Source organism: Pan troglodytes, chromosome 1 (genome assembly GCF_028858775.2).
Source record: "Pan troglodytes isolate AG18354 chromosome 1, NHGRI_mPanTro3-v2.0_pri, whole genome shotgun sequence".
Lineage (NCBI taxonomy): Eukaryota > Metazoa > Chordata > Mammalia > Primates > Hominidae > Pan > Pan troglodytes.
The window spans coordinates 229,675,418-229,688,972 of record NC_072398.2 but is presented as its reverse complement, the minus strand read 5'-3'; the positions used below and the strand labels follow the sequence as shown (position 1 = coordinate 229,688,972).

Genomic DNA, 13,555 nt, shown 5'->3' with positions numbered 1-13,555 from the left:
GACCTCACAGGGGGGCCTTCCCAGACCCCTGTTCTGGGGATTGGAGGTGCCGTGCTGCACGCCAATTTCATGGAGGCACAGCCCCGGGTGGGCTCCCTGGGGTGCCAGGCCACCACCTCTCTAGGCTTCCTTAGGCCATCACATCCAGCATCTCCAGCCCATCCAGGCCCTCACAGGTCATCTGGGCTGTGGTCCAAGAAAGGCATGGGCTGGTAGGGGCTCCAGCCGGCCCCTCTCCCCAGCCTCCCGGCACAATTCCCAGGTCCCCATCTCTTCTCTCCACCCCTCGGGAAGTGCCCCCAAGCTTGAGGCTAGAGCAGACCTGGCCCTCCCCTCACTGCCACATAGGGGCTTCCTTCTTCCCTGCCCAGGGCCCCAAAGGGCTCATAGAGCCCCCACGGAGGGTACAGGGCGGCCTCTAGACCACACAGGCGTACCCCAGCAGGCCTCAAAACACCCACTCCACGTGGGCCTGGCTTCTCCATCCAGGCTAGGCCCCTGGGTGTTGGGGGCAGTGGGCAGGGGCGTGGGCCGAGGGGAACATGGGCCACAGCAGGAGTGGGTGTGGACTGGTCCTGGGCACGTGCATGTTCTGGGGGGCAGAGGATGGGCGGCTCCAGAGTGCCGCTGGCAGGACCCTGAGATTGAGTCAGTTGTGAGCACAGAGGACCAGCCTGGGGTCCAGTGCAGTGGGGAGGAGTTGGGGAAGGGCTGGGCCGAGGTCCTGGGTGGGCCTCGAGGACCGTCCCTGTGGCCACGTGGGCACTCTGCCTCGGAGCTGAGCACCACAGGGCTTGATGACGGCCCTCCCGGAGACTCAAAGGCACTGCCTCCAGCAGCCACGTGGGGGCAGGGAGGGGCGGTGCTCTGGGCTCAGTTGTTCCCCAAGCTGCCCCAGGCTTCTCTTTGGTGTTTACCTTTGGGTATAAACTTAGAGCTTTAAAGGGCTCTGGCCACCTGCTGAGCCAGGCCAGCCGTCACCCAGGGTCAGAACCCTCTTCCCAAAGCTGTTCCGAAGTGATCCAGGGGTCTCCTGAGTGCTGGGGGAGAGGAGGCCTGGGTGGGAGAAGCTCCCTGCCTCCATGCCAGGGGAGGGCAGAGGTTGGGGGAGAGAGATGGCCCTCCCCACCCTACCTCTGCATCCTCAGGCTCAGGACTCCCAGCATTCACACCTGCCTGGGCCTCTGCAGGGACCACGGGTTAGCCCTCCAGCCTCAGCTCCCTGGAAGGGCAGCTCCCAGTACCCCTGTTCCTGGCAGTGTCTGTTTCCAAGCCCCCAAGAGCTGGGGTCTGGGGAAGATGAGCTCAGGGAAGGGGATGGGGGCTCCCCCACCTCCCTAGTTTCTGCCCCACCCTGTGCCCCACCCGTTTCATTTCTGCCTCAGTCACCAACAGCTGTCCTTAGGCCACCCTTGGGTCTCAGCTGTGCTGGTCTCCCCCTCCTCCTGGAGCCACAGTCCTGCCAGCCTTCACCCACCACCCTGTGGTCAAGGGGGCTGACAGCGGCTGAGCAGCCTGACCTTGTCTGGGGAGGCAGCGGCCAGCACGTCCTAGGTGGTGAGTGGAGACTGCTGACCAGTTACTGCAGCCACTGGTTCAGGCCCGCGTGTCCGGCCCCAGCCCTAAGCCTAAGCAGGGACCCGGCTCCTCCCTCACTTCACCCCCAACCCGCCCTCCTGCCCCAGCGCAGTGCTCCAAGGGCATGGCCAGGGGCCCCCAAGCTGGACACCCCCTCATGGCTGCATGAGGGGCTCTACCCATTGCCCCAGCCCACAGGCCCAGACCCCGACCCCATCCTGGCCCAGGCCTGGCCACCCGCACGTCCCAGCACCTGCTTTGACTCCCCCACTTCCTTCTGGCCAGGAAGAGGCAGCCCCCACCCACTCTGTTCTCGTAGCCTCTGCACAGCTGCTGGTCCTGCTCCAGGCGACCCGGCCTCTGACCCCACGGAGCCTCCCCTGCAAGGAGGTGCGGAGCCCACAGGGACACCCCCAGGCCAGGGCCGCCTGCCCTCCAGAAATGATGGGGTCGTGACCCTGATGTGTTGGCCCCGGGGGGGTCCCGACCCTCCCCACAGAAACTGCCCTGTCTACTCCACCCACAGCGGACCCTGGGGAGGGGGTGAGGACAGAACATTTGGGGACTGGATGCCCGCCCAGCCCTGCCACCCCCCGGTCTCAGTGACGCACATGGCCATCTGTGCCTGGCCTGTGCCAGGTGGGTGGGGGCCTCAATGGCTGGGGCACCCAGCCCTGGAGCAGGTGGCCCCGCTGCGGGTGAGGACCGGCAGGGGCAGCCTGGCCAGCCTGGCTTGTCTTTGCAGTGTCCTGTGCTGGGCCAGGTGTCCAGCCGGGCTGGGAACGGACCTTTCTCTCCCATGGCCGGGCCTGGCAGCTCTTACTGGCAAGAAGTGCAGCCCAGGCTCGGCCTCCATGGCTCCTCCTGCAAAGGAGGCCTGTTCCAGAAACTTCCAGGGATAGGGAACTGTGGGGAGGTGGGGAGGTAGGGGCTGGAGGCAGGGGCTCCCTGGGTCAGCCCAGGCAGCAGTGTCTCCCAGTCTCCTGCCCCTCCCCGCAGCTGTCCCAAGGACATTCTTAGGTATAGGGGTGCCAAGTGCCCAGGCCCCGTGGAGATACAACTGGCTGGCTTGGAAGGATGGGCTCCTGGCTGCCCAGCTCAGCCCAGAAACCAGGATTGGGTGCCATCCAGATCTAGAACCAGAGACCAGGGGTGTGGAGGGTCGAGGGCCGTCTAGAGGCCTTGGTGGGGGCCGGGCAGGCCACCAGCCCCGAACCCTGGAGGGTCCCGTGTACCCTGGCCAGTGCCAGCTGCTGCCCCCCTGGCCTGGCCCTGCCAGATTCTCCCTGACAGCCCTGTCCCCCTCTCTGCTGTCGGAACCTTCTGGCCCTTCCTGCAAGGTGGGCCTGGCCAGGCTGGGGTCTTGGTGGAGGGCAAGCAGGAACCAGGGACAGACGATGGAGCTCTGCGTGTCCTCCCTCATGGAGATGCCCCCAGCTGGGTGAAATGACCCTGGTCGGTGCTATGCCCAGGTTAGGCCAGGCTACCAGTCGCAGATGGACACCGCCCTGCGCCCTGCTGTGCCCACCCTGGGGCAGGAGCTGGGCAAGGTACTGTGTGCCCTGTGGTCCAGCCCCACTCTGCCCTGCCCCTGGTGGGGCCTGCACCCGAGGGACGTGATGCCCACGCCCCAGCTTCCTGTTTCTAAGGAAAAACAGTCCTAGGAAAAAGGCTGTAGCGTCGGAGGAGCTGCCCTCGCCAGGGCCTGGGGGGATTGTGGGTGGGGAGGCTGTCCCATTCTGTGATCCCAGGGATGCGAGGAGGGCCGTGGCTGGTGTGGCCGGCACTGGGTCAGGTTTAGGCCGGGGTCTCTCGGGTCTCGGTGTTGGCCCCTCCGTGTTTAGAATCCCCCCAGGCCAAACCAAGGCGGCCTCCAGGGTCACTCCTGCACAGGACAGTGGCCGGAACTCCGAAATGACCACCGACCTGCGCTGGCCGCTGAGGGTCCGACAGACCAAGGCTCTGGGCCCCCTACCCCATCCTGCGCCCCGTGCGCGAAGTCTGCGGGGTCACTGCTGCGCAGGACAGAAAACCCGCAGTGGGGCCCCGGCCTGTCCCCGGCCCTGGCGCTGTCCTGGCATCCGGGGAAATCCTGTTTCTGGCTCCAGGCCAGGGCCTGCCCCTCACCCTGGAGAGGCCCCGTCGGAGGCCGGCCTCGCGGGGGAAGGGCGGTGGCGGAGGAACTACCCAGGAATTTCAGCGCCGGCTCCGAAACCTTCCCAATCCCGCTCCTTCGCCCGGTCCGGAAGCCGCGCTGGGGGGGTGGGGAGGGGTGCACGTCCCGGGCCCCGCGCCGCGTCCTCAGGGCCGGGGCGGCCTCCCCGACGCCCGTTCCGTTCCCAGTCCGGGGGCACTGGGGGCCCCGAGTCAGGCGGAGCGCGCCGGGCCCCACTTCCCCACGCGGAGGGGCAGCCCCGCAGCCTCAGTTTCCCCCCCGCAGCCTCAGTTTCCCCCCCGCCCCCGCCGCCTCTTCCGCTACCCCACCCTCCCTGCCGTCCGGGGCGGCGCCCCCCAGATTCGCGGCCAGCGCCTCGGATTCCGGCGGGGTGGGGCGGGGGCTTCCGGCCTGGGGGCGGCTGGTCCGAGCAGCAGGCCCGGGCTGGGGGGCGGGACGGGAGGCCCTGGGAGCTTCCTGCAGCGTGGGGGCGGCTCCCGAGGTGGGAATTCCCCCCCCGGAACCGGCGGGCTAAGTGCGGGGGTCTCAGAGGCTGCGGCTCCTCCCGTCGGTGGGCGCGGCCGCCCCCAGAGGCCGCTGCGGGAGGCAGGGCGGCGGCAGGAAGCGCCCCCCCGTTCCCCCTTTCCCCCCGTACCCCTCTTCCCCCGCTCGTCCCCCCTTCCCCACCCCAGGCCCCGCGGAGGCGGCGCGCGTTTCACGGGTTTCACCGCCCGCGGCACGGTGGGGGCGGGGGCGGGGGCGGGGGCGGCGGTGCGACCCCCAGCGGTGGAAGCGGGAACTGCAGCTCGGCCGAGCTCGGGGTTGGGGGGGTCCCTGCCAACCCTGCCCTCCCGGAACGTCCCAGCCTGGCGGGTTCGGGTGCTTTTCTCTCTGGGGCGCGGCCTCCCTGTTCTGCTCAGTTGGGGGTCCGTTCCCGGGAAGAACCACCACACCCCCAATCCCGGCCCGCAGGCCCCAGCCGCCAAGTCGTTGCTGGGGAAGTGGGCGCAGGCCGCCCTCTCTCCGTGAGCCCACTCGCCACAACCCGCAGGGCCCTGGGGGACTTGGTGGATCCAACCACAGAAGACCATGAGACACAGGCGGCCTCGCCGAGATCTGCCGCTTAGAGCTGTTTCTCTTCCTCACGGCCCCCCTGGCTCCCTGCAGGCCTGGCCTCCTATCTCCCTCAGGCCATCAGCCCAGGGACCCCCAGCCCAGGGACCCCCAGCCCAGGCACCCCACCCATGCTCTGAGCTGTGGGCCTGAAACCCGCCCTCCTAGCAGGGAGCCTGGCTGCGCCCCAGGCAGCTTCTGCTTGGAGCTCCGTGGAAGGAAATGCCCTCAGGTTCCCAGGCACTGAGCCTCCCCTCCCGCTAACCCCATCAGGGGTATAGCAGAACCGTGGTGCTCAGCCTGCCTCTCTCTGCCTGGGCAGGACCGTGGAGCCCACGCGTGTCCTCTCTCCTGTCCCCAGATGGAAGCCGGCAGGTGGGGCCCTAGCAGGGCACATGCTCGACGTGTGGGTGGATGAGGACCCGGTGGGGTCAGGTCTGGGGCAGCGGGACAGGGTCTCCAGGACGGGGCCTGGCTGCAGATAGGCGGGAGAACGGCTGCTGGTTCCCTGAGGCCACTGGGGAGCCAAGATGCAGTCCCCGAGGGGTTTCCAGGGAGCAGCCACTGGGCTGGGCAGCTGGGAGCAGGGGCAGAGAGAGCTGGGGCTGAGTCCTGGCCTGCCCCCTGGGGACTCCTGGGCTGTAAGGCAGGGGTGGGCAGGGCCTGGACCCTTGTTGGGGGCCCCTCCCTGGCTGTGGTCCACCTCAGGAGCCAAGGAGGCTGGGGGGCTGGTGTGGGCAGCTACCTTTGTTCCCCACGGGTCCTCAGGAAGGCGGCCCCACAGACTGAGGAGGCCCTGCTGGCCCTGGAGCTGTGTTCGGAGCCCCCACAGCCTGGCTCCTGGCTCTGGTTGCCGTGGGCGGGAGGTGGAAGTACAAGGAGAAGGAGTGTCCAGCATTTTCACGAGTGCCACCGCCAGAGGCCAAGCTGGGGACAAGAGGGCAGCCAGGCACCACCCTGGCCCCAGGCAGACTCCCCAGGGCTCGCTGAAGGGCCGGCAGCCCTGGGCCTGGCAGCTCCCCTTGCAAGCCCCAGCTGGGGGCTCTGTCATCCGGGAGGCCCTGGGCCTGACCTTCGCCGGCTGCCCCTGGGCCTGGAGGCAGGACACGAAGGGGCTGATGGGTCTGTGGTCAGCCCTGAGCACAGTTTGCTGAGCTGTGGTCTTGCTGAGCCAGCCCACAGGCCCAGCGACTCCTGGCTTACTCAGCCCAGGCCTGAGGCTCCCAGGGAAGGCCAGGCCAGGCTGTGCAGGAACCTGCCTATGGGGCTGGGCACCTGGCCCTCCAGGAAGGCCTGCCTTCGAGGAGCTGCTCTGCACAGCTGGTCTCGACACCCCCCTAGGCACCAGGAGCGAAGAGGGAGAGGCTTTGGGAAGGAGACACAGGTCAGGTGGGTCCTGTCTGGTTCCCAGCTGTGGCCTGGCTACGCTGTCCTCTGCTAATGCCAAAGGGGCCTGGGCATGGTCTGGAGGGTGTCCTGGCTGAGGCCCTGCTGAAGGGGTGAGGCAGGCATCCCCCACTATCCTCACCCCGTCTCTCTACCTCTCTGTGTGTCTCTCTCTGACTCTCTCTGTGTCTGCCTCTCTCTGTGTATCTCTGTCTTTCTCTGGCTCACAGACTCCATCTTCCATGGCAGCAACTGGCTTGATGCTCTCTTTCGGTGTCATCTTCGCTTGGTAACCATGGGTGGAAGGAAAGGAGGAACGGCCACTGCTCCCTTGTTTGGAGGTCAAAGGAACAGGAGGGGCACAGGGAGGTAGGAGGGGCACAGGGAGGTGGGCGGGGCTGGGACCTGGAGCTCTCCCCCGGACTCTTCCTGGGGCAGGAGAAGGGGCTGGCTGGGGTTGGGGGCTCCACCTCCAACACACTGTGTTTGTGAGCTTGCCAGAGAGCCGCCACCTGGCCCCTGGCCTCAGGTTCCCAGGGGTGGCACCAGTAGGCCGTGGTCTGCAGGCCAGAGGCAGACACAGCCCCTACCATGCCCATCAGGTCCGGAGGAGCCCAGCAGAGCCCCTGCCCAGCCTGGGAGGAGGCCTCAGCCCAGCTCATGTCCCGCTGTGTTGGCAGTCAGACGGTCACATGGCATGGCCACCCTGGCCCCAAAGCCGGTGTGTTTCCACCTCCAGCACCAAGAGCTGCCCGCCCTCCCCCTGACACGCAGAGGAGGCCCGGGAAGCCTGGGAGACCATGGCTGCCGTGGGCGGGGCTGGTGGCCGTCACCACTTGCTCCAGGCCTTTGGGACCACATCTGTCCCCGGTCCGCGCCCTCAGCTCAGGGACGCTGCTCGGCGGCAGCAAGTCTGTCCACTCACTGAGGCCCCAATGCCGGGTGTGAGGCTGCTGCCCGGGAATCAGTGCCCAGTCCCAGACGCAGGCCCAGTGAGCAGGGGCAGGCGAGCCGAGGTCAGCCCACGGGCCCCCATCCTTCCACTTGACCCCGTCCCGGGCTCGGCACTCAGGGACTGGTTCCGGCCTGCATGGGGCAGGCGATGGGAAAGGATCTTTCACAGGGGGACGGGCACACCCCGGAGCGGGGGCGTGTGCTGGTGGGAGACGTGTGTGGGGGGCTCTGCGTCCTCCTTCCAGAATCTTCCTCCCCACCCCGAGAGAGCAAGGGGTCCTGGGACTGCCCAGGAGGTCAGCGGGACCAGACAGACGGGACAGTCTCTGTGGCCTCCCCAGGGCCATGGGGACTGGCAGACCCAGAAGCCAGGGTGAAGGGACGCGGGAGGCCTTGTGTTCTGTGGCGGGTCCCGAGGACTCTGTCCCCACGGTGGGCTGCCTGAACAGAGTCTGAGGGGAGGGTCACTGTTCCTGGGTGCGGCCTGGCCTGCGGCCGCCTCGCCACTCCTGGTCTCTGGATGCTGCGCCCCGCAGTCCCTCCCTCTCCCGCCCGGCTCCTCACCCCACGTCCAGCCCTCCAGAGCCGTGTCTGTGGCCACAAGGCTGTCTCCACAGAGCCTCTCTCCCGCAGTGGTTTTTTTTTTTTTTTTAAAGAATTCAAATTTCCTGCGTATTTTAACTTTGGGATGTGGTGTGAGGAGTAGGCTGAGTGGGGCCGGGGCGGGAGTCCAGGCGAGGCCCAGGCGCTGCGTCTCTCCAAGGCTGGCTGCCCGTTAGCTCCCAGGCATGCTGGCCAGAGAGGCGCCAGCAGCCCTAGGAAGCCACGGCTCTCTGCTCCCTCCAGGGTCCCCAGGGCCTGTCCTGGTGGGTGGCGCATGAGGAGAGGAGCACGGCCAGGTAGCCACCTGGCCACCTTCTTGGGCCCTCAGTGGCCCTGGCAGCAAGCACAGGGGACACCGATGCCTGCCCGGGGTTTTGCTGTGATAACCAAGGAAGCTGACGGCCCCGGGCTTCTGTGTTTGCAGAGAGCTTACAGAAAAGTCAGCCTCGATGGACGGCAAGATGCACCTGTCAGCCATGAAGGAGCCCCCCGAGGTGCAGACCCCCACATCCGCCGTACCCCTGTGGAGAAAACAGCGCTGGATTTCCTGTGGTGGGTTTTGTGACTTTGAAAGCCAGGCTGCTGATTGGGAATTAAATCCCAGAGGACGCCGCTCAACACACTGGAAACCCAGCAGCTGCTGCTGTTCCCAGCAATTTTTCTCTCTCTAAATTGAAACATCATTTTCTATTTTTCTTCTGACACAAATGTGGTTTCATCCTGAAGTGAAAAACAGCTACAGAGCAATTTGCCAAATGTAAGGGGCAGGCCCAGGTGAGCGCCGCTCACACGCAGTGATCAGGGTCAGCGTGACGCGGTGGTATCTGCCCTTCACGGGGGCTCCTCTGTGGACCCGGCCTGGCCGATGTCTGCCTGGCCTCCTGGGAGGCTGATGACCCAGGTCGGAGCAGGCCTGGCAGGCCAGGAGCCTCCGCTCCGATGGGCGTAGCCAACCCCAAGGGTAAGGGGCAGTGTCAGAACCGCCAGGCGCTCACCGGGCTCCCAGGGACCAGAGGCTGGAGCCATGGCTGTGACGAAGCCGCCCTGGGCTCTGGGAGCCTCGAGGATGGCCGCAGCTGGGAGACGCAGCCTTGCCACTGGCTCTGGGCTTCTAGAAGGTGCGGGAGGGTGGCTGCCTGCCTTGCTGTCTGGAATGGATGCCTGGGTGTCTGGGGAAGCTTCGGGGATGCCAGAGCCCCCCACATGCACTCGGCCTCCCAGTGGCAGAGCTCAGACCCAGGGGGCCTTGGGGACACTCTGCCCTGGCAGAGGAAGGGTCCCCTCGCTGCAGCTCCAGTGGCCTCCAGCTTGTCACCTCCAAGGATGGGGGACTCGGCACCCCGCGATCTGGCCTGGTTCCTCCCTGCAATGCCCCCCCGCCCGCCCCTCTGCCCCCGGGCAGCAGGCCGCCTTCAGTGCATCCACCATGCTGCGCCCGACCTGGCCCCAACCAGGCTTTCCCTGAGAGCTCCTCAGGGCCCCCCACCGTGGAGCATCCCAGCTTCTGGGTGGATCTTCACCCCATGTGCCCAGGGGCTGCCCCGGGTTCCTGCACTGCTGTGAACGCAGCTCCTCTGTCCACAGCCTCCCTCCGCCAAGCAGAAGCAGCTCCCTGTGCAGGTCTGGAGAGACGCCCCGGCCGCAGCTGGCCTGGGAGATGGGTGTGCTCCCAGGGAAGTGCGCCTGGACAGTGGGAGGGTGGGTCTGGCCGCAACGCAAGGAGGTCGGTGCTAGTTGTGGGAGGGCCGGGGACAGCAGCATGAGGGAAACATCAGGGGGCATGGGTCTGGTGTGGGGCTGGGGCTGGGCCCTGGACGCCCCCTCCCCAGGGCTGCAAACGGTGGTCTTCTGAGAGGGTGGGCTGCAAGGACGGGGGCAGGTCTGAGGGGCCGCCAGGAGAGCAAGGGAATGAGGAGGCTGGTTCCCTGCCCAGCGCTGGGCGGGCAGAGGGTGAGACCAGCCAAGCTGCACAGGCCCCAGGTGGGCAGGGTGAAGCCAGGGGCCAGGGCAGGCGCGGTGGGGCCAGGAGGCAGGGTCTCTGCAGTGGCCGCCTTCTGTGCTGACCGAGTGGCTGGCTGCCCATGGGCCATCTCAGTGCCCCCTCCCCAACGACCTTCTGGCCCCTCTCTGGCTGAGGGGCCCTCCGGAGGCAGCTGTAAAATGTCCCTGACCATCCTCCCTGGTCAATGTGGGGTGGGGGCGTCAGGCAGGCAGGACACCTGGTCAGCAGAGCTGATTGCATGCTTCCTGCCTCTTGTCATGGGAGCCCGTCCTGTGGGCAGGATTGCCTGGAGTGGGTAGTGCCAGGCGGAGGCCAGGGGGTTGGCTGGCTGGGCTTCACTGCAGAGCTCTGCGGCAGGGAGACAGGGACCCTCCTTCCCAGCCCCAGCCTGGCAGGGAATTCCAGCACCGACCGCGGCTGGGCCTGGGAACAGTGTGGGTGGGACAGACGTGCTGGCCTCGCAGGGTGCCTGGGTGACTGCCACAGGCCTGGTCTTGAGGCACTGAGATGAGCCACCCCATGTGTCCCGCCTGACCCCCCAGGCTTCCCAGGGCTCTGCGCAGATCGCGGGCCACAGCAGTGAGCAGGGACGTGGGCTCCAGTCCCGCTGCCTCGCCTGTGAGTGTGCGGTTGCATGGGGAGGGCCTTGCTGCTGGTGTGGGGCCCAAGGAGCAGTGCCCTCCATAGCCGCCACTGAGCATTTTATTCAAGCCAGCAACCACGGGGCTCTGGAGAATCGGGGAGCAGAGTTCCGCAAGCAGAGGCAGCGTTTCCTTCCATTCACACCGAGGTGGCCTCCTGTGGACACGGGGCCTCACCGAGGCGCTGGCGGCTCTGGGGTGCAGCTGTGGGCGGCCTGCCAGCTGCTTGAGGCTTCAGGGCCTTCTTCCAGGACATGGGGTGGCTGGCCAGCCCTCTTCGCTACGACCCGCAGGTGTTTGAAGGCGGGGGGCAGCCTGCGCCCCAGGAACGGCGGGGTGGTCACGTCGCGGATCATGAGCACGTACTCCCCTGCAAGGGGCGGGTGGGCTGGTCCTCAGCAGGCTCCTGTCCCTTCCCCTCCCTGGCCTCAGCCCACTGCCCACTGTCTCATGTGCCCGCTGGCCCCTGTGCCCCCGACCCTGGTTGTCTCTGCCTGGGTTCTGGGATTCTTGGCACTGTAACCACAGGACTGGCCACCGGACCGGTCCTGGGGGGCTGGACACACGGTCAGCATAGGTGAATAAACTAATTTGGGGTAAAGGAAACCACCTCTGACCTCAGGCCACAGCCCAGCTATGGCCTCCAGCTCGGAGGCTGGCAAGGATGGACACGACCCTCGCATGGTGGCCGCTCTCAAGCCCCCACTGCTGACCTGGCTACAGGTCCCTGAAGGATTCTTTTGCAAATACTTTCCTACTTTTTTAGGAGAAAAATAATTCATTTCCTCCATAAACTGTTTTTAAAAATAACGAACCCTCTGAAGGCATGGTGTGTCTGGTTTGCTTTTGAAGCCCCCGCCCTGGCCCCTTCCCCACACCCGCGCTGGGGCTCTCCGGGTGGGGCTGGAGGGCGGCCCTGCTGGGGGCACTCGGCAGAGAAGGAAAAGTACTTTTCCTTTCACAGTCTGTAAACTGTCTGGAGAGCTTCAAAGTTGGAGAAACCATAAAAAAGAAAATAAGAAATAACAAAAAGTGAGGTTGCCATAGAAACCATCCTCTCCCCTCCCCTGAGCCTGCCGGGGCTGGCACCGGAGCGTGGAAAAAGCGCCTCGGCTGGCCCGGGCTCACACCAGGAATGCGGCCGCAGCTGAAATGGGGGCAGGAGTCGGCTCACACCGCGAGGCAGAGCAACATTCCAGACGCCGGCCTGGAAAACAGCGCTCCCCTCGCAGAGCGGCGGCCTCCTCCGGCCAGGCCAAGGGCTCGGCCGCCTGTGCGTTCCCAGGGCTGGACAAGAGCGAGCCTCGGGGGCCGGGAGGAATGTGCTTGGCCCCGAGTCAGTTCCTTTAGAAAAAAACCCACGGTTCTGGGGGGCCTCGCCAGGGGGACACACGTTCTGCAACCTGGCGGGTGTGGGCCACAGCTCCGGGCACCAGGGACAGCCTCCCTGGTGGGCGGAGGAAGAGCCCCACATGGCAACACCACAGTGTTTCCAAGCAGCCTGGTTTCTAGGTGTTCCCAGGAATCCAGCTATACCAGTGGCGGCCAAGGCGCTGGCCGGGGGGCCGAGAGCTCAGTGGGCAGTGGCTGAGGAGCCCGGCCACAGGCCCCATCTGACCCCACTCCTGAGGCTGGCGTCCCGGCGGATGGGAAGGGTGGGCGGCAAGGGCTCTGGCTGGTGGCCACCGTGCGGCAGGCCGGGCCTCGACGGCCACGTGATCTAGCCCTGGGCCAGCTCTCACTTAGGGCCTCGGCCATACATACATGGCTTAGCCCCAAGTGGCCCCTGAATCGGATCTGCCTTCGCTCCTCACCCCCAGAGCTGTCTCCGCTGAGCACATAAACCCTGGCCGAGCGGCTGTGCACAGATGCCAGCGTCTAGCCGATTCCTGTCACTGCAGAGATGTCCCCGCCCCCTCCTGGGATGGCCGGGACGCGGTGGCCCGGTTGATGGTGTGAGGGCTGCTGTGGGACCACGGGGGACACCGCCTGGCACTCCAGCCCCTCCCGTCACCAAGGCCTCACTGGCTACAGCCACACGGGTGCCGTCCCCACGACCAGGGTGGCTCTGCTTGTTCTCGCGCTGCGCCAGAGGCAGCTCCAAGCTCCACGGTGGCATCCAGACCCCAGTGAGCAGCGGGCCCAGACCTTCCAGCCTTTGGCTCTCCAGCCAGAACCCCAGAGACACCAGACGAAGGGTCGTTCATGTTGGCCCAGGTGACAGAGAGGCTCCGTTCTCCGTCAGGCAGCCAGTCAGCCGCGGCGCCCAGGTCCTGCTAGGGGTCCGAGCCTTTGTGTAGCTGAGGTGCCCTGGCATTCGGTCCCTCTGGCTTGGGGGGGGTTGCCAGGCCCAGGCTGTGGGGCTGAGCCCCAGGACTGGGGCAACTGGAGGAGGCCCCACGGCTGAGGGTCTGCACCTGAGCCTTCTTCAGGCCCTCGCTGCACCCCTCCTTGCTGTCCCCACAGCAGCCCCCACGCTGGGAGGAGCCTTCCGCCCAGCCCAGGCCCACCAGGCCCTGCAGCCGGCCTTGCTGGGGAGCAGCTCCTCATGGTTCAGCCACTGTGGGCCTTGACAGCTCCCCTCGGCTCCCCTTGGCTCCCCTTGGACCCCAAGGCCTCCGAGCCCCCGTGCTCCCTGCCCCCGTGGCTTCCTCCTTTCTAGGACATTCCCCACATCAAGGGCTGTGTCGGCCCAGCTTCAAATCTTTCTGGACCGTCCCCAGCCCCCAAGCCACCAGCCCCCTTCCCATTCAGGTCCCTGGGAGGGTCTGGCTGCTCCCCAGTCCCCCACCCACTGCCACCTACCTCTGGGGGCCCCGGGCCGAGTTCCCCCAACCCCACCTCCAGCCCTGGGCTGTGGCCTCTCGCCTCTCCAGACAGTGGCACAGCCGGCGATGGACTTGGGCCCTGTCCACCTACCTAGGTGTGCTGCCGCAGCCTGCTCCTCCGTGGCTCTCCCCTCAGGCCTGTGGAGACGACACAGTGAGGCCCCTGAATGTCCTGCCTGGGCCCCCACGACGTGGCATCCCTGACCTGAACCAGGGCTAGTGGCTCCAGGGCAGATTCAGGGCCCCAGCACAGCAGAGGCCTGCGAACCCCACCTCGGGGCCATGGGCAGGACGG

General features: G+C 66.5%; 1 protein-coding gene and 1 long non-coding RNA gene across 12 annotated transcripts in view; one reads left to right on the top strand and one right to left on the bottom strand.

Annotated features, from left to right (window-relative positions):
* Positions 1-4,698: 4,698 nt before the first annotated feature.
* On the top strand, positions 4,699-8,466 carry LOC134809464 (uncharacterized). The gene is made up of 4 exons (XR_010155290.1): positions 4,699-6,235; positions 6,463-6,601; positions 6,835-6,953; positions 8,214-8,466. It is a non-coding gene; the product is annotated as an uncharacterized LOC134809464 (long non-coding RNA).
* A 2,009-nt stretch (positions 8,467-10,475) lies between these two features.
* The window catches only part of MORN1 (MORN repeat containing 1), a 74,774-nt gene continuing 71,694 nt past the window's right edge, over positions 10,476-13,555 (bottom strand). For 6 of the 11 annotated variants that reach the window (XM_016952532.4, XM_016952526.4, XM_063806012.1 and 3 more), the window contains one exon: positions 10,476-13,398. In XM_016952532.4, the coding sequence (XP_016808021.2) occupies positions 13,131-13,398 (268 nt within the window). In that variant the 3' untranslated portion in view covers positions 10,476-13,130. The remainder of the gene's footprint in view (positions 13,399-13,555) is intronic. The other 5 variants (XM_016952519.4, XM_016952530.4, XM_054661962.2 and 2 more) reach the window with 1 other exon arrangement.